The sequence below is a fragment of the Ilyonectria robusta genome (assembly GCF_021365365.1).
Source record: "Ilyonectria robusta strain PMI_751 chromosome Unknown BGZ61scaffold_13, whole genome shotgun sequence".
In the NCBI taxonomy this organism is placed as follows: domain Eukaryota; kingdom Fungi; phylum Ascomycota; class Sordariomycetes; order Hypocreales; family Nectriaceae; genus Ilyonectria; species Ilyonectria robusta.
In genome coordinates this window covers 678,720-698,359 of record NW_025764447.1, presented here as the reverse complement: position 1 = coordinate 698,359, position 19,640 = coordinate 678,720, and the positions used below count along the sequence as shown (strand labels likewise).

The 19,640-nt window shown below is 53.0% G+C and overlaps 6 protein-coding genes across 6 annotated transcripts; 4 read left to right on the top strand and 2 right to left on the bottom strand.

Moving 5' to 3' along the window:
• The first annotated feature begins 352 nt into the window (after positions 1–352).
• On the top strand, positions 353–3,652 carry BGZ61DRAFT_454460 (uncharacterized protein). Its single transcript, XM_046246230.1, has 6 exons — positions 353–1,414; positions 1,483–1,737; positions 1,789–1,848; positions 1,915–1,962; positions 2,017–2,172; positions 2,229–3,652. Exons 1-6 carry the CDS (start codon positions 508–510, stop codon positions 3,449–3,451), a joined length of 2,649 nt encoding a protein of 882 aa, XP_046102807.1. The 5' UTR covers positions 353–507; the 3' UTR covers positions 3,452–3,652.
• Positions 3,653–4,238: 586 nt separating this feature from the next.
• On the top strand, positions 4,239–6,083 carry BGZ61DRAFT_355343 (major facilitator superfamily domain-containing protein; the record flags this gene model as incomplete). Its single annotated transcript, XM_046240698.1, has 1 exon — positions 4,239–6,083. One exon carries the CDS (start codon positions 4,239–4,241, stop codon positions 6,081–6,083), a length of 1,845 nt encoding a protein of 614 aa, XP_046102806.1.
• Positions 6,084–7,491: 1,408 nt separating this feature from the next.
• BGZ61DRAFT_519112 (uncharacterized protein) lies at positions 7,492–11,206 on the top strand. Its single transcript, XM_046252384.1, has 6 exons — positions 7,492–8,003; positions 8,055–8,355; positions 8,404–8,688; positions 8,736–8,979; positions 9,025–9,169; positions 9,217–11,206. Exons 1-6 carry the CDS (start codon positions 7,633–7,635, stop codon positions 11,156–11,158), a joined length of 3,288 nt encoding a protein of 1,095 aa, XP_046102805.1. The 5' UTR covers positions 7,492–7,632; the 3' UTR covers positions 11,159–11,206.
• Positions 11,207–12,000: 794 nt separating this feature from the next.
• On the bottom strand, positions 12,001–13,465 carry BGZ61DRAFT_454457 (family 53 glycosyl hydrolase). The gene has a single exon (XM_046246229.1). It carries the CDS (start codon positions 13,128–13,130, stop codon positions 12,081–12,083), a length of 1,050 nt encoding a protein of 349 aa, XP_046102804.1. The 5' UTR covers positions 13,131–13,465; the 3' UTR covers positions 12,001–12,080.
• Positions 13,466–14,794: 1,329 nt separating this feature from the next.
• On the bottom strand, positions 14,795–16,065 carry BGZ61DRAFT_52537 (Alpha/Beta hydrolase protein). Its single transcript, XM_046252746.1, has 3 exons — positions 15,604–16,065; positions 15,163–15,516; positions 14,795–15,102 (listed from the first exon to the last, which is right to left on the bottom strand). The coding sequence occupies exons 1-3, from the start codon at positions 15,967–15,969 to the stop codon at positions 14,929–14,931; spliced, it is 894 nt and encodes a 297-aa protein (XP_046102803.1). The 5' UTR covers positions 15,970–16,065; the 3' UTR covers positions 14,795–14,928.
• A 778-nt stretch (positions 16,066–16,843) lies between these two features.
• Positions 16,844–18,878, top strand: BGZ61DRAFT_454454 (uncharacterized protein). Its single transcript, XM_046246228.1, has 3 exons — positions 16,844–17,346; positions 17,412–17,890; positions 17,950–18,878. The coding sequence occupies exons 1-3, from the start codon at positions 17,155–17,157 to the stop codon at positions 18,491–18,493; spliced, it is 1,215 nt and encodes a 404-aa protein (XP_046102802.1). The 5' UTR covers positions 16,844–17,154; the 3' UTR covers positions 18,494–18,878.
• Positions 18,879–19,640: the final 762 nt, after the last annotated feature.

Here is a 19,640-nt window from a genome sequence, read left to right as displayed (position 1 = left end):
GCAACCGGTCGGGAGTCGGTTCTCCTCATTCGGCCGTTCAAAGCACTCATCTACTGCGAACAAAGGCTGAGAGACTGGTGCGCGGGACTGGAGAAGAAGTTCAACAAGGCCACATTGAAATCAAATGAGGACACCACGGCTACCGCCAGAGGCAGCTCACCGCCAGACGAAATTATGGAGGAGGATGATTCGAGATCAACAGAACCAGCGGGGACAGAATCAAAACACATCTCAACGTCTAGCCTTGATTCTGACGCGTCGCCGCTTGCAAACAACTCAGTGGTCACAAAAGAGGAAATTAAAGAACATCATATCGACACAAGTGCAAACGACGATAAGCCTGAAGCAAGTGAAAAAAAGGAGGATACGGGGAAAGAAGATGATGATGCCGGCTCAGTGACTTCGGTCAGCTCACAAGATTCTGGCTCTTCGACTTCATCATCTCGCGTGAGCCACATAACGAAGTCAGAGAAGGCTCTGGAGCACCTGAAATGTCTCATTGAGTTCATGGACACCAATATCTCTGGCAAAATCGCTTACGTCCGCAGTGACGACTGCCGCACCGTCTTCTTCTCAGACCTCTGGCACTTTTTCCGCCCGGGCATGGAGGTGGTTCGTCCCGATGGCAAGCAAGCATACCGCGTCGTCCACGTCACGAGCGCGCCACACCGCGTGGTACCGGCCTGGCAGAGCTGGTACAGCGGCCCAAACCAGGGGAAGAAGCGAGTCAAGGCAGCCTTCAGCATCACTTGTGTGTACGTTGACTTTGACGGGAAGCAACTGGGGCCTGTGACGCGCACCTTTGATATCAAGCGCTTCGAGGGCCAGAGGGACGTGACTTCTCTCGAGGTCTACCCTCTGCGCTACCACCGTCTCAGCCGAGCTGACACGAGCGAGGCGGAGTGGAAGGAGCTCCAACAGTACCCAGTCGAACAACGCTTCAGGCAGAAACTCATCCGCCGCGGCGTAAAGCACATGTACTATGACGGGCCGACGTTGGAGGTACGTGAAGAAGTCGAAAGCCAAGTGGTGGTGGACTTTGAGACTGCCTTTTCCTTCGAGGACACCCCCAAGGAGCATCTGAAGAAACCTGACCTGGAGGTTCTCGTCGGAAATATTCCATCGGCCGGCGACGGGGAGGATGAGGGCGTGGACGAGCCTTGCAGGGGCGCTTGCTGTCGGGGAGAGCTATTTGTTCACAACGACTCATACGTCGACGACAACCAGCGCACCGAGTACGTTAACGGACTGCTGCCCAACACGCCCTCGCAGGATGTCCCATCGGTTGCCATCATTCCTCGGCCCTTGAAGGAGATCCAGACCGGGCCTGGAAACCGCCCAGTCATGGCGGACGATGAGCTCGTCATCATGTCGTACCGCGTCTTTGGATTCGTTCTGCGGAGCCGGAAATGGGGCGAGTTTTCTTTCTTTGATTCCCCATCCGTCGGCCGATAGCATGCTAACCATATTGTCTTTATGTAGCCCAATTAGATCTCACTTATCTTTCAGATGTTCAAACCTCTGACAATATTCCCACTGGAACGACCGGAGAAGACCAGGCAAAAGGTGAGAGAGAAGGGGAAGGGAGTGACAAGAAGGACCCCGTCGCAGCCTTTGACCGCCTAGTTCTCGAGCAGGGGCACAAGCCAATGATTGTGTCTCTCATCGCCCAGCACTTCCGAGACAAAGAGTCCAAGGGAGGCCAAACGGAGCAAGTTGATATTGTCAAGGGAAAAGGTGGGATATAATTTGAATTGAGGTGAGGCGCATGGCTGACTTTGACTATAGGAAAGGGCCTAATCTTGCTTCTCCACGGTGCTCCAGGAGTAGGAAAAACATCTACAGCGGGTACGCACTACTCACCTTTAGCAGGATTTACTGTCATGCTCTGTCTTGCTGATAATCTTTAAATAGAGGGCGTGGCGGAGTTATTTAAAAAGCCACTGCTCCAGATCACATGTGGTAAGTGTTACTTACCTGGCGTTCGACGATAGCTCCTAACATAGGTTGGTACAGGCGATTTAGGAACCACGGCAAAAGAGGTCGAGCAGACACTAGAGACGAACTTCACTCTCGCTAGTAGGTGGGGATGTATTCTTCTGCTTGACGAGGCAGACGTTTTCCTCGCTGAGAGAACCAAGGAGGATTTCAAGCGAAATGGACTCGTTGCAGGTGAGCACATACACGGAGCACTCTGCCGTATTCATGGTGCTAATGAAGCTCTGCAGCCTTCCTCCGCGTCCTAGAGTACTATTCCGGCATCCTCTTCCTGACAACCAACCGAGTCGGCGACTTTGACGAAGCTTTCACATCCCGCATTCACATCAGCCTATACTACCCCGAGCTCAACGCCGAAAAGACAGTCGAAGTATTCAAAATCAACATGGAGATGATCGAGGAGCGCTTCACGCACAAGCAGCGCCGCATCGACATCGACAAGATGGGCATCGGCAGCTTCGCGGCCAAGCACTTCGCCGAGCACCCGCACGCGCGGTGGAACGGGCGCCAGATCCGCAACGCCTGCCAGACGGCGCTGGCGCTCGCCGAGTTCGAGGCCCAGGGCAACAGCCACCAGGCGATCCTCAAGCCCGACGCCGTGGTGAAGCTGACGGTCGGGCACTTCGACACGGTGCGCAACGTGTATCTCGAGTTCAACAGGTACATGAATGATTTGTACGGGTCCAATACGGCGCGGCGGGCGAAGGAGGCCAAGTTGCGGGCTATTTGGATAGATGAGAATGATCGGATTGTTGGAGGGGCTGGTGTTGATAGGAAAGCTGCGTTTGCGCGTGCGTTGCGGTCGAGTTCTCAGCCGGGAGGATTCCCGCAACAAGGCTTCCAACAGCAGAATTATCAGCAACCGCAAGGCTATCAACAGAATCAGGGGTTCCAACAAAACCAAGGGTTCCAGCAGAATCAAGGATTCCAACAACCGCAAGCTGTCCAGCAGCAAGGGTTTCAGCAGAACCAGCATTTCCAGCAGCAACAGCAGCAGCAAGGTTTCCAGCAACCCGGTGGAGGAATGCAGGAACAGCAGCCGCAAAACCATCCAAATATTAGCGCACCCCAGCCAGGTTACGGCGGTGCAACCCAGATGGCGATACAAGGACAGCAATTCCCCGGCAGCCAAGGTGCGAATATTGCATCTTCAAATGTTCCGGGCGGTTCCTTGCAGGGATCGCAGTTTGGGTTTGGACAAGGAGATGGGGAAGCAATGCCACAGCCGCGTCGCAGTCCTACGTGGTTTAATCAGGGCATCCAGGACATGTACGTGGCATCGGGTCAACAAGAGTCTGGACAATTCCAGCAGGGCAATCTCGCAGCGGTGGGAGGAGGAGGAGGAGGATTTGGATCCGGCCAGCAAGGTCCAGGAAATCAGGGACTAGGAAATCAGGGTCCAGTTGGAAATCAGGGTCCAGTTGGAAATCAGGGTCCAGTTGGACATCACTAGCGGGCGTATTTTTATCGGTATACTTTTGCATCCAGACTGTTTCGGTTTAGATCAAAGGCGCTGCGTTGCGTCTTGGCGAGATAGAGTTTGGATTGACGGGAGGCGGCCGTTTAACAATTCCAGATACCAGGGTAGAGCATGAAGTAGTAGATGGACGCTGGAGTACTGGTAGAATAAATAATTCCCACATGTTTTAATGCTCCATCCCTGAGATCTCGAGAAAATAGACACCCTGGGATGGAGTTTCGGCAGGGTATCTCAGACACATCCTCCCGCTTGTACTCTGTACGATGGGATTTCGGCAAATAACCGAAAACCGATTGTCAATGGACGATGCTTGGGCCGCATTTCCCGCATTTCCCGCATGGCGGATCCCTGTCTGATGGATCTTAGGCGTCATTTCCAGGCCGATAGCGGGAGTACAGTATAGTAGCATTCCAGCACAGACGGATCATCTAGCTGGTTCATGGCGGGTAAAGCGGAAAGTAATATCCACAGCGGGCACATTAGCCCCGGCTAGAACCGCCGCTATTGGACATTTATCTTATCTGATCCTCCTGAATTGTAAAGTACACAGTACGTTGTGCTCTATGTAGGTACACAGCGTGACGCCTGTCCCGCGTGACCTGCGAAGTGCGGCGTGACAAATACCTACAGCGTGGCCTGCCTGAGGTGCCATCCCGCAGCTGCATGCTCTAGCAGCCTGTGGCCTGGAACCTACACCACCAACGAAACCACGCTCTCGCCGCTTCGCACAGTCGCATCCATCGCATCGCATCGCATCGCCATGGACCGCACCGACGAGCGAGCGCCCCTTTTGGGAGCCAGCGACAACGCGTCTGGCGCTGTGGCTGCCCTACGACGGGTGTCCGACCGCCAGGTGCTGCTCGCCTCCAGCAGCAGCTCGACCCGCAGCATCTCGACCAGCTACGACGACTCGACGCAGAAACCATCGCTTCGCTCCTCGGGCGTCGAGCGCATGGCCGCCGTGTCCGCCAGCTTCTCGACCGCCGACCGCGTGTGGCTGTTCGTCGCCATCTTCCTCGTCGGCTACGCCTACGGCCTCGAGAGCCAGGTGCGCTCCGCCTACCAGCCCTACGCAACCTCCAGCTTCTCGCTGCACTCGTACCTCTCGACCATCAACGTCTTCCGCAGCGTCGTCGCCGTCGCCGTCCAGCCCACTGCCGCCAAGGTCGCCGACGTGCTGGGCCGCTTCGAGGTCATCGCCGCGTCCACGCTGCTGTACACGGCCGGCATCGCCATCGAGGCGAGTGCCCAGTCGGTTGAGGCATTTTGCACCGGGAGCATCATCTACCAGGCCGGCTACACGTGCATTGTGCTGCTGATGGAGGTCCTGATTGCCGACTTTTCGTCCATGCGAGCCCGTGTCTTCTTCAGCTACATCCCCGCCATTCCCTTCCTCGTCAACACCTGGATTAGCGGCATCATTACGTCGGCCGTCCTGGAGGCGACCACTTGGCGATGGGGTCTGGGCATGTGGGCCATCATCTACCCGATTGCTTCGCTGCCGCTGCTCACCTTCCTGTACACCGTTGAACGCCGTGCGAAGAAGATCGAGGCCTTTCGACCCGAGTCGCGCCACCATTCGCCCAAGAAATGGTTCAACTCTGACCTCTTGGAGCAGCTGGACATGGTCGGCCTCGTCACCCTCATCGCAGCATTCTCCCTCGTCCTCGCACCGCTAACAGCAGCCGGTGGCAAGGTCAGCCATTGGGGCAACTGGCAGGTCATTGTTCCCCTGACCTTGGGCCTCTTCCTCGTCCCTCTCTTCGTCCTCTGGGAGAAGCGCGGCGCCAAGAACCCTCTCGTCCCTTTCCATCTTCTGCGCGATCGAGGTGTCTGGTCTGCATTGGCCGTCCGCAGCATGCTCAACTTTGCGTGGTACACCCAGGGCAACTACCTCTTTACTGTCCTCGTCGTCGCATTTGACTTTTCCGTCGAGAGTGCTACCCGCATTCTCTCCTTCTTTTCTTTCTTCGGCGTCCTCAGCGGCATGGCAGCTGGTCTGGTCATCTTCAAGATTCGCCGCCTCAAGTTCATCATCGTCGGAGGCACTTGTCTCTTCATGCTGGCCTTTGGCCTTTTGATTTTGCACCCCGGTGGTGCTTCCGAGGCCTCCAGAACTGGCATCATCGGCGCACAGGTCCTGTTGGGCGTGGCCGGCGGCTTGTTTGCGTATCCCACCCAGGCGTCTATCCAAGCCTCCGCCTCGCGCGAACACATGGCCATTCTGACTGGTTTGTACTTGTCATTTTACAACGTCGGTAGCGCCTTCGGAACGTGCTTGTCCGGTGCAATCTGGACCCAGACACTCTACGGCACTCTACAAGCCAACCTCGCATTCCAACCCAACGCCACGCTGGCTCAGGCCATCTACGACTCCCCCTTTTCCGTGGTACCCAACTATCCCGTCGGAGGAGAAATCCGAGACGCCATCATCGCCAGCTATTCACATGTGCAGAAGCTGCTCTGCATTGCTGGCATGTGCCTTTGCATTCCCATGATTGGATTCGCCCTGGCACTGCGAAATCCACGGTTGTCCGAGGAGCAAGTCCAACCGGAAGCCGAGACGGACGTCAACCCTGAATCGTGGTCGCGAGACCTGAACTAGACATAGATGTGTTTATGAGCATATAGACTTTTGCAATCCGGGCCACAGAACGCTGATAGCTAGAGCCAAGTGGAGTTTACTCTTTGTTAGCATGACTTGATTTATGCATGTTTATGATTTGCCGGACCCTGCTATATCTGGCAGAGGGGATGGAAGAACCTAATCAACGGGTTGAGGGACGAGAAGTGTTTAAACTGTGTCGAATGTTTTATCATAGCCTAGCGGTGTTCTATTGCATCCAAGATATCCTAGCGTTCTATTAGGGACACGAATCATGAACTATTTGAGCTCATCTCACTGAATACAAATAACACGCTGCGAGGTTCCATCCATCTCCACATACTCCCGCCCACCTACAGGTCGCGGGATCCCATCGCAAATGATAGATCCTGACCGAGTTCCCGGGTTGAGCTGATCAAATTTCTCCAACGCATCCCATAGCGCTTTCATATCCTCGGGCTGTTCAAGTACAAGCACCCCTAGTCGGGTATAGTATCGCTCACCACTGAGCCCGTGCACTGCCCTCGAGACACAATTCATCTCGACAAACGTCGGAACGACGCGTGGCATTTCCGCATTGCCTGCCTCTTCTTCGTACGACGCGTCCCAGTAATTCCTGCTGCTTGAATGACTCGGGGGCGCAGCAATACTTGAGGCCGCTCTCCTGGCTGGCGGTATTCAGTCGCTGTGTGGGGTTTATCTTAACCTCGAGCAACGCAATGAGGGCTATGTCACTCGGGTTTGATCGCTGCAGTCTTATTCTCTGGTAACTATTTTGTTATGGGCATTCTATTTATTTATAAGGCTGGATATTATATTAATAGCAACGGGAAAATACCTATTCGTTGATAGTTAGCATAATGAACTTGTATCTCTTTAATTGCTATAAATTTCTCTTAGATTACGAGATTCACACCCCCTTCTGCACTAGTAGGAATCAGTCAGGATTCAAAGACTTCTGTCTCAGCTCACCTAATACCTGATTTCAAGCATCCCTAAGTCTTTACTCTCTTATTGGTTGAGATCTCTGCAGGCTGTCTGCGGGAAGCCTCACAGCACTCAAAGAGATATACAGATACGAAATAACATGGAATGCTTAATTGAGAATACGCCCTCTTACTTACATGTTACCTGGGTATTTTAGTTTGTCTAGGCTACCGTCAACAGGCTTGTATCTGTGCAGGAAAATAGCCACCGTGTTTGTTGGGCCATGCATTTTCGGCGCCACAGCCTGATCTGTATTAGTTGGTTACCGCGTAAAGTGAAGGCTGGCTGTTGAGAGGCCAAGAGTACTGCAAGCCTCTGATGCCTGAGGCTCCCAGCGTCCGCCACTTTTCAATGCTTACTTCACGCTTCCCTCAGCCGCAAATCCCTTGGATTGTTTTCTCTCTCAGCTTCTACCTCCTCACAACAGGCTTCTATTTCACACACGATAAACGTATCGACTAGGTCAACAGCTCTGGAAATTGGGCGCGACCCACCGATGTCTACTCGGACAGGTTCAGCAAGCGTCGTCACCGATTAGACTGCACATCCCACTTCACCCAAAATGGAGCCGCCTATTCGAAGTCAGGCTGGCACTCTAGCACCGGGAGATATTAGGACGTTCCGCGTCCGCGGCGTACCTGACTCATGGGACCCCGCCCGACTAGAGTCGTTCCTCACAGACCATGAGAACTCCACAGGTATGACTATACGGTCTCTTGCAAACGAAATCAACGGCCGGACGAAGACGGCGACTGTCACATTTCAAAACCTCCTCCCTCCGCTCCGAGAACTGCGCGCCGGAGGGAGTCGAAGCTTTCGACTCCCAAAGACAAACGAAAATCTACCCAGCCGAGACGAATATCTCACCCTTGACCATGACTTCTTCGGCATCACTACGCTGTACACACCTCCTCCAAAGGATCACAAGGCTGAGTAAGGTTGCAAGGGTAGAGCACTCCACGAAGCTCGTGCTAATGGTTCAAGCGTCATTGCCATATCTGGTCTTGGTGGCCATGCATTCGGGTCATTCAAAGAGAAGGGCGGGGACTACATGTGGCTGCGGGATTCTTTGCCCTACGATCTTATCCTCCCAGACACCGACATACCAATGACGCGGACTATGATTTACGGTTATGAATCGAAAGTCTCACAAAGCGAGAATATGCAAAACTTGGAGGACCTCGCAACTGCATTACACACAAGTTTGCTCGCATTGGCCAGCAAGTCGACGATGCGACTGATCATCTTCGTTGCTCATAGCTTGGGAGGGTTGATCATCAAGCAGGTAAGCTCTGTACATTTAGTGTACTTGACGAAAGCTAATTCAAAACAGACCCTGATATCCCTGTCAAAATCTACTGTAGAGGACGATATTAACCTTCTTCAAGCTGTACGTGGAATCGCCTTCTTTGGGGTTCCCAACGACGGAATGGATATTAGCTCGCTAATCCCTATGGCTGGGGACGGACCGAATCGTTTCCTGATTGAATCTATCAACCGTATCAATTCCCAAATCCTTACCATGCAACAACGAGGATTTTATAAGGCTCTGGGTGAAGAAGGTGAGGCCGAGATTATCTGCTTCTACGAAACAGTTGAGTCACCGACAGCACAAAAGGTATTTGTCTCCCACTCTCATAAACATACACTCTTAACAACGAACAGGATGAACATGGTAACTGGAAGATGAATGGACCACCTAAAGTCCTAGTCACTAAATCTTCCGCTACTGTCTGCCGCCCTTGGGAAAATCGACCGGAGTACATCTGCGCCATCGCCCGTACCCACTCTCTGATGGTGAAATTTGGGCCTCAGGATCACGAGTATGAGAAAGCATGCGAGAGGCTTAAGGGCCTCACCCGACGGGCGCTATCATCGCGCAATCGCTTTCAACGCTCAACTGCAAATTGTATGTAAAGAGAGTCACCGTGACAGCACCTACTAATAGAGTTAGTTCTGGTTCCATACAATCAAAACGAAGACTTTGTAGGGCGATCTGAAATCCTCCGTGATCTGGAAGAACGGCTTAGCATAGGTCAGCCCCAGAGAGCTGTCAAGCTACGATCAAGGATCTCACTATACGGTCTTGGTGGTGTTGGGTAAGCTAGATTACGGTGACGGCGGAATACAGCCTGACATTTCATAGGAAAACCCAGATTGCCATAGCCTATGTCTACTGGCTACGACAAACACATCCTGGTATTTCGGTATTTTGGGTTCACGGAGGCAACGCTGAACGCTTCCGCGGGGGATATTCCTCCATCGCTCAGGAACTCAACATCCCAGGACGTGATGACCCACAAATCGACGTGTTATCGCTCGTCAAGACTTGGCTTGAAAAGAATTATCAGCAGCGCTGGCTCATGGTTATCGATAATGCCGACGACATAGAGCTATTCTTTGGATCGCAGGAAGGAAGTGATGAGATCACTCCATCCAATTCCACTGTCAATAAAGGAGCGAGCCTAGGACGCTATGTGCCCGAGTGTGCTCATGGATCGATCCTTGTCACAACCAGGAACAAACAAGTGGGATTGAAGTTGGCTCAAGGAAAACCTCCAATTGAAGTCGACAAGTTAACTGATGCAGAGGCAAACATGCTCATGCGTGCATTGATGGATGATCAGGAAGTCAATATTGGAGAGACAACGGTCCTTGCATCGCGGCTGGAAAAGCTACCCCTTGCACTGGCGCAGGCTGCAGCATTCATCCAAGGAAACTCCATCACAATCGGAGAATACATCAAACTCTTGGATGACAGCGACGTGGCGTTAGTGGATCGCCTGAGCGAACCATTCAACACAGTCGGGAGAGACTCCGAAACGCCGCGTTCACTCACAGCAACTTGGATTATTTCATTTGAAATGATCGAACAGCAAGATTCATTCACAAGTAACATCCTGTCCTTCATCAGCCTTCTTGATCGCCAGGCTATCCCAAAGGAGTTTATTACCATTTATTGTTTCCATGCCCAGCCTCAGGGACTTAATGCCATCGATGCTGCCAAGCTAACCAAGTCCCTCGGTCTACTCAAAGCATTTTCTTTCATCACGAAAGAGAAGAATGAGACCGTGGACATGCATCGGCTGGTTCAATTGGTAACACGCAAGTGGCTGCTGGTTAAGGGTGCCATGGTCGGTTTCGCACAGCATGCCCTCAAAACGGTGGCGGACGAATACCCAAAAAGAACCTCCGGCAGTCGACTGTTGTGTCTTAAATATCTACCGCATGCGAATTCTGTACTGAGTCAGGATGGTACCCGCGCAAATGGTGCAAGCACTGCACGAGCTATACTGTTGGGTTCCATGGTGCACTATTTGTCACAGGAAGGATATGTGAAGGAGGCTGAACAGCACCAAACTCAAGCCATAGCACTTCTTGAAGTGTCCAAAGGAGAGGAACATCCTACGACCCTGCACAACAAACACCGTCTGGCTCGTATATTTGATAACCAAGGCCGATGGAAGAAGTGTGAAGAGCTAGAGATACAAGTAATGACGGCGTCAATTCGAATTAACGGACAGGAGCATAATCTTACACTCAAAGCAACAAGCATGCTAGCTTGTGCAATTCGCAAGCAAGGCCGAAGAAAGGAGGCTGAGGAGCTGGAGGTACGAGTATTGGAGACAAGAAAGCGAGTAAATGGAGATGAGCACCCTAATACACTGACTAGTATAGGCAATCTGGCTAAGATACTTATGGACCAAGGTCAATTGAAGGAAGCTGAGGAGCTAGGGACACAAGCACTGGAGTTATCAAAGCGAGTTCGAGGACTGGAGCATCGTCGTACAATCAAGCATACAGGCCACCTAGCCAGGATATTTTACATGCAAGGCCGGCTGAAGGAGTCTGAGGAGCTGCTGGTGCAGGGAATAGAGATGGGCAAGCGACTTTGGGGAGAGGATCATCTCCAGACGGTAATCATGATGCAGCAACTCGCTCGCACATGGAAGGATGGTGGCAGAACAAACGATGTTATAACCTTGTTGCAGGAGTGCCTTTCTATTCGGCAACAAAGATTGGGCTCAGACCATCCCGGTACTAAGAGTTCTCTGGCTTGTCTGAACACATGGCTTGAGGAGATATAAGATAGATTTTATGAGCATTTTCGCATGCCTGTTGTCGCGTTTCAATACGACTTCATTATTCTTACTAACGTATTTCATTCACGAGAACAGGGTCACATCTAGTGACTACAATATAGTATTATACTCTTGATTGCTATGGCTTGAAGCCCGACTTTCATACATGAAGACGGCAGCGGCTGCTGGATGCTGTAATCTCAGGCAGGCTGTGTCACCGGCCGGAAGTCAGGACATGTGGGTTCCGGTCCTCGAAATCATGGTCAAAAAGCTTTATATATGTAGCAAAAGGTAAGGAATTCCAGTTCATAAAACAAGGTGGGAAAAATGACATGATTTGAAAGAAGTCTTTTTCAAAAGGAATTCGTCAGACGTAGTTGATGATATAGTATTGATGTTGCAGAAGCATGTCTTCAAGACGACCAGCCTAAAATGTGCTTATGGAGATCCCCGAAGGTGAAAGTTGGCAGGTGTGTGCTATCTACTTGTTAGCACTGTTATCGATCGTCAAACCCCTCAAAACGCCGGAAATCTCTTTAAACTAGGAATTCTATTCTATAGAGGTGCGACCACCAATGACCAACCTTTCAGTTTCAATAACTTTTTGCAAATGTTCGCCGCCTCTATGGATAAGTGCTGCTGCCAATATCTAAGCAGTCAAAGCATCAATAGGTGGGTAAGTGGTTTCCAGGGAATACACGAGACGGGCACACTAGGAATTTGGGGTTCTGGCGAAAGCCACCGCAATTCAAACTGAGATAGCGAAAGCAATTACACAGGCCAGGAAATTGACGGGCTTTCTCCGACTTCCCAGTTTGCATCATGATTCAAAACGCGATCAGATAGTTCTCGATTTCAAACACTCTTTATTCCCATATATACGTATGATTGACTAATATGTGCAAGAAGCACGCTGCCCTCCTGTAGATCAAATGGACTTGAAGGCAGAAACACTGGAAAGCGCGGTACCCGGCCACGAGAACAGCGTGTTGGAGCTGCAAGACGACCCGAGCGCCTGGTTGTTCACCCACGCCGGCTCCCAGTAGTACAGTCCAACACCCTTGCTCACGCCCGCGACGACAGCGGCAACCCGTTTGATGAACTCGGTTTGGCCGGCAGCACTGAACGGAATATCCTTCAGATCGCTAGGGAACGCGTAGGCAGGCGACGGGCACGACGTCGGCCAGTCCAGCTCGCTGACGACAATCTGCTTTCCCCACTTGTTGGCCATGTTGGTCAACGTCGACTTGAGGGCGGCCAGAGTAGCGCCGCTGCCGTAGAAGGGGTAGTACGAGACGCCCATCATGTCGAAGTCGCTGGTGGTGATGTAGCCCTGGGCCAGGACGGTAGTGTAGAAGTACTCCTGGACGTCCCAGCTCCAGCCGCGGTCCAGGTGGATCATGATCTTAGGCTTAGGGCTGAGCTTAGAGTCCTTGATGCCCCACGCCGCAGAGTTGAGCAGGCGCGCGATGTTGGCGTACGACTTGGTCGATCCGGTCGGGAAGAGCAGGCCCGAGGTGATCTCGTTGCCGATGGAGATGATGGCGGGCTGCACGCCAGCGGCCTGGAACGAGTTGGACACGGCGAGCGTGTAGTTGTACAGCTTCCACGCGAGGTTTTCAATGTCGGTAGGCCAGCCAGACGGGATCTTCTGGTTGGCCGGGTCGGCCCAGGTGTCGCTGAAGTGCATCGTGAGGTAGACGCTCAAGCCAGCCGCCTTGGCCCGCTTAGCGAGCTCCAGGTTGTAGTCGAGGTTGTAGTCGCCATTGGACGGGTTCACCCAGACGCGCTGGCGGACCGAGTTGACGTTGTTGGCGACGAGGATCTTCTCGAGCGACTGCTTCGTGCCGCCGCTGGTGTACGAGATGCCGGCGTCTTCTTCAAGCAGGGTGGACGACCAGTCGACGCCGCGGTACGACAGGGTCGCCGAGACGGCCGACGTCAGGAGGAGGACGGAGGAAACAAATGATGCCAGCATCTTGAATGGCGATGATTTGGACCAGCCGGAGTCGCTTATGGGAGGAGTGTAAGATGTTGGATAGATCAAGTGTACAGAACTAAAGCCGGGAGCTGCGGCTCTTAATAGATGTCGTGACTTACAAATTCATCAATTCCCAACGCCATATTAGGGGCACATTGCTGGGATTGTTATTTTTGCTCCAATGAGTGTTGTCGCCATGGTGCTAGTCCTCACCGTTGGGTTGTTTCATGCTCAGCCAACGTGTGGGGAATCTCAGCCCTCTAATTATCCAACGCGCGGCCGAATTGTCCTACCCTGTAGCGTAAATTCCGCCAATCGAGGCATCAATGTACGATTGTTATGGAATATGCCATATCATCACTTGGTAGTAAAGATAATCAATCCCAATATCAGCACTCCTTTGCCTCCTCAAGCCAGTAAAAACTCTAAATCTCCAGAGTTTCATCCGGTTATTTACCCCCGCTCGCTTTCGCAACGTGATTATGGAGCAACACGTCTGATGACATGTTTCGATTGGTTACGCGGCTACAAACTCTACAAACGACACGGAAGAAAGGGAATCTGACAGTTCCTAATGGAGCCGAAGCTCCGAATAACCACCATACTTGGCCAAATGCGATGCGATCTGGCATCACATCAGCTCGTATTCATAGGGCGGGGTGATTGTGTAGAAAGCCATGTGCCAATAAGGACCGATTCCAAGAACCATTCCCGCTCCAATAGGCGTTTTGATTTTGTTCCGTCTTCTTGCGACATACTCCTTTTATGTCTCCCTCCTCTATGACCAAGACAATGCAACCGCCGACCAGTTTCATCTTTTCCTCGTCTTTGACGGTTTGACGGCATATGCAAAGCCGGCCTCAGCTGCCCATGCCTGCCCCTCAACGGCGAACTGGCCCCGAAGCAGGAAAATGGCACAATCGCGGAGATAATAACACCCGACAGACACTCTGACGGAAGTGGGCGATGTGATTGGTGCTCCGTTTCCAAAGTAGTGAATGTCGGCCGCGGGTTCCGACCGGCAGTACTAGCAGGGATTAAAATGCCCCCTTTCCTTGCCTCCGTAGCTTTCTGGACTGCCTCTGTTACTTCGGCTACGTCATTTGGGTCAAGAGATTCCCAATATTCCTTTTCTCGCACCGGCAATATTTTTCTGACGATGGGCACGGTGGTGGAAGGAAGAGAGTTCGAGCGGAGAGTTTGCCCTGGTGCGGAATTGTAAACTATTCACAGAGGATCTGGTTGGGGCGGATAAAAGAAAGCAACCGAGTGGGATGGGAGAGACCCCGCAGTCAACCTATTTATTGCCATCGGATCTGCTTCAGGGTTGTCCATCTCGTCCAAAATTGACCAGAAACGACGAGCTCGACCAATCGAAGTTATCTAGATAGGTCGAAACATGTTCCGGCGTGAGACGTTGGCTACTGACACCTGTCATTCGACTTGAGTACCGGCAGATCGAGGGTTGCATTCGCGAATAAACTGCCCTGTCGAGCGCCACCCCCACAGTATCACATGTTGCAAAAGAAACGACAAGAGCCTGGGTACTTACACCAATTGGATGGGCTTGAAAAGAATGGGCATTGCTCCAAGTCGATGAGTGCTATACTTGGCCTTGAACTTTTGGCCGAACACAACTACAAAGAATGATCGGGATATCATTCAGATGATTCCAAGGGAACAAGGGACAAGAGAATAAATAAGGGTGCTGTAGTGCTCAAAATCGCAATGATCAATATCTATCCTGAGTATTGTCTGATTCGCTTGAAAAATGCCACCCAAAGCGTTGTAGATATCAAGCATACTTAGCAACTATCTTCAACAGCGCCTCCTCAATCTCTTTAGGGCTGGTCGCACTCAAATAGTGACCACCGCCCTCGACAAAAGTCAACGTGGCCTCGGGGGACGACGTGAACAGCTTGATATGCTCAGCTGGCACAGTCACGCCGAAAACGGGATCCTCGGTGCCCTGGAAACCAGATATTAGCATACACTCACGTTACGGACTTGTGATTTAGAAGACACTCACCTGGAGCCAGTAAACCGGGCACTTGATGTCTCGTACACGAAGCATCAGTCCGTCTCGCTCCAAAAGACAGGCCACGGCTACCCGCAGCTTCTTTCGGCCCTCGTCGCCCTTGTAAACGTCCTTCAGAGTGGCGTGCCAGAATGCCAGCGTCTCGGGGGTGACGGTGCTGCCGAAGCCGACCGAAGCGACCAGGCCTCGCCAGATCTCGTCGACAACAAAGTCCGGCGTCGGCTCCGCGCTGCCCCAGCTCTCGTAGAAGGAGATGAGCTGGGTCTTGGGATCCCAGCAGCCCTTCTCGCGAGATGCGGCCGACTCGTAGTCCATTGAGGTGCCGAGGGGCAGGAGACCAAGGATCTGGGTAGATAAAGGTTAGCAGGGGTTAATTGATAGCATTTGCGTGCGCAATTGATCGGCAAGCGTTGCGGTGACGGTGGATAGTACCCTTTCCGGGGCCAACAGGGCCATGCGAGTGACGATCCAGCCTCCCTGGCTGGTGCCCAACGCGAATGCCTTCTGGACACCCAATGCCTCCATGACCTGGAGCGACATTAGGGCCGAGTCCCAGTAGGTGAAGTGCTCCTGGGGGCAGCTGGTGGCGCCATGGCCGAGCGGCTCAATCGCGAGGAGGTTGACGGCATCGGTGAGCGTCTTGCTCTCGAACTGGGCGTTGAAGAGTGAAGACGTGGTGCACATAGAGTTGACGAGGACAACGGTGGGCTTGCTGGCATCGACAGCGTCACCGGAGAGTCGGTAGCCGGCAGTGATGCCGCCGAGGTGGGGAACCTTGATTGTCGTGGTGGCTGCCATTTCGAGCGTTCGGTGAGAGGGTTGGATTGTATTACGGACTAGCGAGCTGTGGAAAGACGGTACAGTTTGTGCAAGGCAATGGCGGCACAACCAGCGAGAAGAGAGAGCGAGGGGAAATGGAGAGACGCGGCCGGCGTCAACGCGAGCCGACTCCCTAAGTAAACGGACGACTCCCGCTGTGGAGCGTAACGCATGACGCACCGGAGCGTTCGACGATGTTCCGCGCAGCCCGCGTCCGCGATAGTGTCACGTCTGGCACCAGCGCAGTGGAGCCGCCGGCGACCAAGTGGATGCCGGAGCCAAATCAAGGTGACATCGCACGGCGATCAAGCCCGCAACAGGACAAAACGACCGAGTGGCGCCGACGGACTGGTGGACTAACGCAGGCGGCCCTGGTCTGCAGCGTTGACGTGAACCGCATCCGGAAAGGGGCCGCCGCGGAACTGACAAGCGGACGCGGCTACGCTCGCCACAGGGGCGGTTTTCGAAACGCCCGGTGTTGGTAATTGGCCGTCTCATGATTTAAGCATCGTCCGTCGTGTGGCTGCCGGACCGACCCGGTGGGTGGTGTTGGGCAGCGAGATCAGCTAGTCTGGGAGGTTGAGTTGCAGAGATGCCGTCGTCTATCAGGCCCGAGGACAGTCGACGAGACTGGGGAACCTTGCAGGATATATATATGCTTTGCACTATGTTACAAGCACGACATCGCTGAAACAAACCTCAGATCACCACGAGCGCAACAGGGGCTTAACCGTAACCGAGGCATTTCCTGGGTAACTGGCTTCAACCGGGGTCGCTCGCGGCTGTTCGCCGACAACCCCCTTGCCCTGGCTGCTGTGGGTTTTTGCGTAGCACTTGTGGGTTTATACCGTCAAACTAAGTTGACCCGAGTTACATCGTACCCCTTTCAGGCCCAGTTCTATCCCTGCCGGCGCACCGCAGAGCCCACAATAATGATCGGCATTTGCTACCCATTTGTCCCGAGTGGAATGCTTTTGTCGGGACCTGAGGGCCTGGGTACGACGTCGTAAAGAGGCTCTGGCCACCCTGACTGAAAATAGTGCACATCCATTTTTTCCCTCCTGCTCCCGTTGACGTTGACGAACTCCGCTGCCGGCCAGCTGCGAACTCAACTCTCGATGCTTGCTGCGCTCCCGCCGTCGATAGTTGCACGTCGTGACCCCAATGCCGTCGTCCTCTGAGTCCCAGCTCCCCGGCCTGCCGGGCTACGACCCGCACGACCTCCAGCCATGGACCATGCAGGTCGTCGTCTCCATGACGGTGCTGTCGCTGACGTCCGTCGCCCTGCGCCTCCTGAGCCGCCATCTCAAGGGCCAGCAGCTGTGGTGGGATGACTGGGTCATTCTGTTCTCCGCGGTGAGTTGGGGCGTTTTCCTCCGTCGTAGGTTTTGCGGCGGCGCTGACTTTGCGGTGCGTGCTAGGGCTGGAATCTGGTCGTCGTCGGCTTCATCTTCGCCATGTACTCGTGCGGCATGGGCATCCACGCCGACCTGGTCGACCCAAAGGACATTGTCATGATGGCGAAGTGGCTCGTCGTGGCCGAGATCCTGTACGCCTTCAACCTCGGCTGGACCAAGCTGAGCCTGCTGCTCATGTACTACCGCATCTTCCGCGTGCCTTACTTCAAGAAGATGGCGTGGATCGTCGGCACCTTCGTCATGGCCTGGGTCGTCACAATCACCTTCCTCTTCGTCTTCATCTGCATCCCGGTCGAGAAGCTTTGGTACCCTCACCTGCCGGGGCACTGCATCAACCAGGTTGGCACGTGGATTGCCAATGCCGCCTCGACCATCTTGACCGACTTCATCATCTTGCTGCTGCCGCTGCGGCCAATCTGGAGACTGCAGCTGGGCAAGGGCGAGAAGTTCGGTCTCATGGTTGCATTCGGCCTTGGATTCTTGTAAGTTTTACCTCTGCTGATCCCTCGCGGCTTTAAATGCTGACGTTAATTCTCCGCAGCGTCGTATTCGCTTCTGCATACCGAACGAGCGTCCTGTTTACCTACACTGCCACCGACCCGACTTACAGCCTCGCCCCGACGGTCGGCTGGACAGCCATTGAAATGTCAGCCGGCATCGTCTCCGCCAACCTCCCCACCATGTTGCCCGTTCTGCGGCTATTTGCACGGTACACCGGTCTCCAGTCCCTGGTCGGGACTGTGCGCGGCTCAGCATCCCGGTCCAAGGCCGACCGATCGGCATTCAGCAAGGGCACATCCCGGGAGGACGCCGAGGCACGACCCGCGCCAAACGCTGAGCCCAATGGAAGGGGGGATGCGTTTTATCGACTGCCGGACGACACGGAGTCGGATGGCACGGTGAAAAAAGCAAACTCGGCGTTGTCGCCAGTCGTCGATGACCTGAGGCCGGATATCAAGGGCTACGAGTTTACCGTCAAGAGTTACAAGTCAAATACCGACAGAGGTGACGAGAGCGGCGACGAAATTCCTTTGCAAGGCATTCGCGTCCAAAGGCAGTTCAGGCGGTCGACGTCGGGCATCTGATCCAGGGTTGGAGTTTGCCTAGAATACCTGGTCACTCGTACCTCGAAACACTGAGAGCTTCTGGTCATCAATACGATTTTGTTCACAATTCTGTAAAATAGAGTGTAGACTATAGATCTGGTTTGATATCACTTTTCCCAAGAACCAACTTAAAGGACCGCCGAGGGGAGCATCTCTGGTTCTGCTACGTACTGGCCTCGATCGTTTTTAGCATGGCGAAGAAGAAGAGGAAGAGAATGGGCGACATAGGGACGTCTCCCCCACCTGGCTAGAATATTGGTCAAGGATTTACTTGCCGATCTGTCTTGGACTGACTGCCCCTCTTTCATGAGCTCAGCAACGGCCTTCTTTGCGCTATACAAGTAATAGAAATTAAGGTCGATCATCTTTAGCAATCCTACCAGTGGATCCATCGTGTCCAAAAGATGCTTCCACCCTCCCCCACCCCCACCCCCAAGAGGCCCTTTGGACGAACAATTTTCGCCCAATGAGGCAAAAATTTGGCACGAATGCAACTCTCATTGGGTCATCTGTGCGCCTTGAACCTAGCAGTGAATTCTAGCAGCCTACGGCACAGGATTTAAAGCGCAGCCAAAACAATGAATCGCACTAATGCGATCTTGATATTTATTTTCAACAGTAAATTTTGTGATCGAATGCGCCCAAGACTACCTCTTATTCTTTACTCAGCAGACCTTGCATGTATTCCCATTGAGCATCTTGCGACAGAGTTGGTGAATTTCACCATCTTTTAACTATCCGCCTCAGGCATAACAACCGTGACTTGGAGTGGTCTGTTTACCCGGCTGGGCCATATCGATTCCTACCGTTCCATAATGCCATTCCACCCAATGAGCTCAAGACCGCGATTCAGACTTTGCTCTTCGGGCGGAGATCAACGATAAAATTGGTAGCGATAAACACAATGAATCGGCTGATGACTTGGACGAGTGAAATGCTGGAGTCGTGGCCAGGGCAGGGATGTCTCTGTTGCTGCTTAGGGCAAGTGAGATGCTGCAACTGCCAGTCAGATTAAGGTGAGGTCCCCACTAAATACCTTTATTATCTATTATTGTTCAGCTACTATATCTTCTGGTGCTGAGCATAGCAGTTACTCTTTGTCTCTACTGTTTGAGATTACTATATG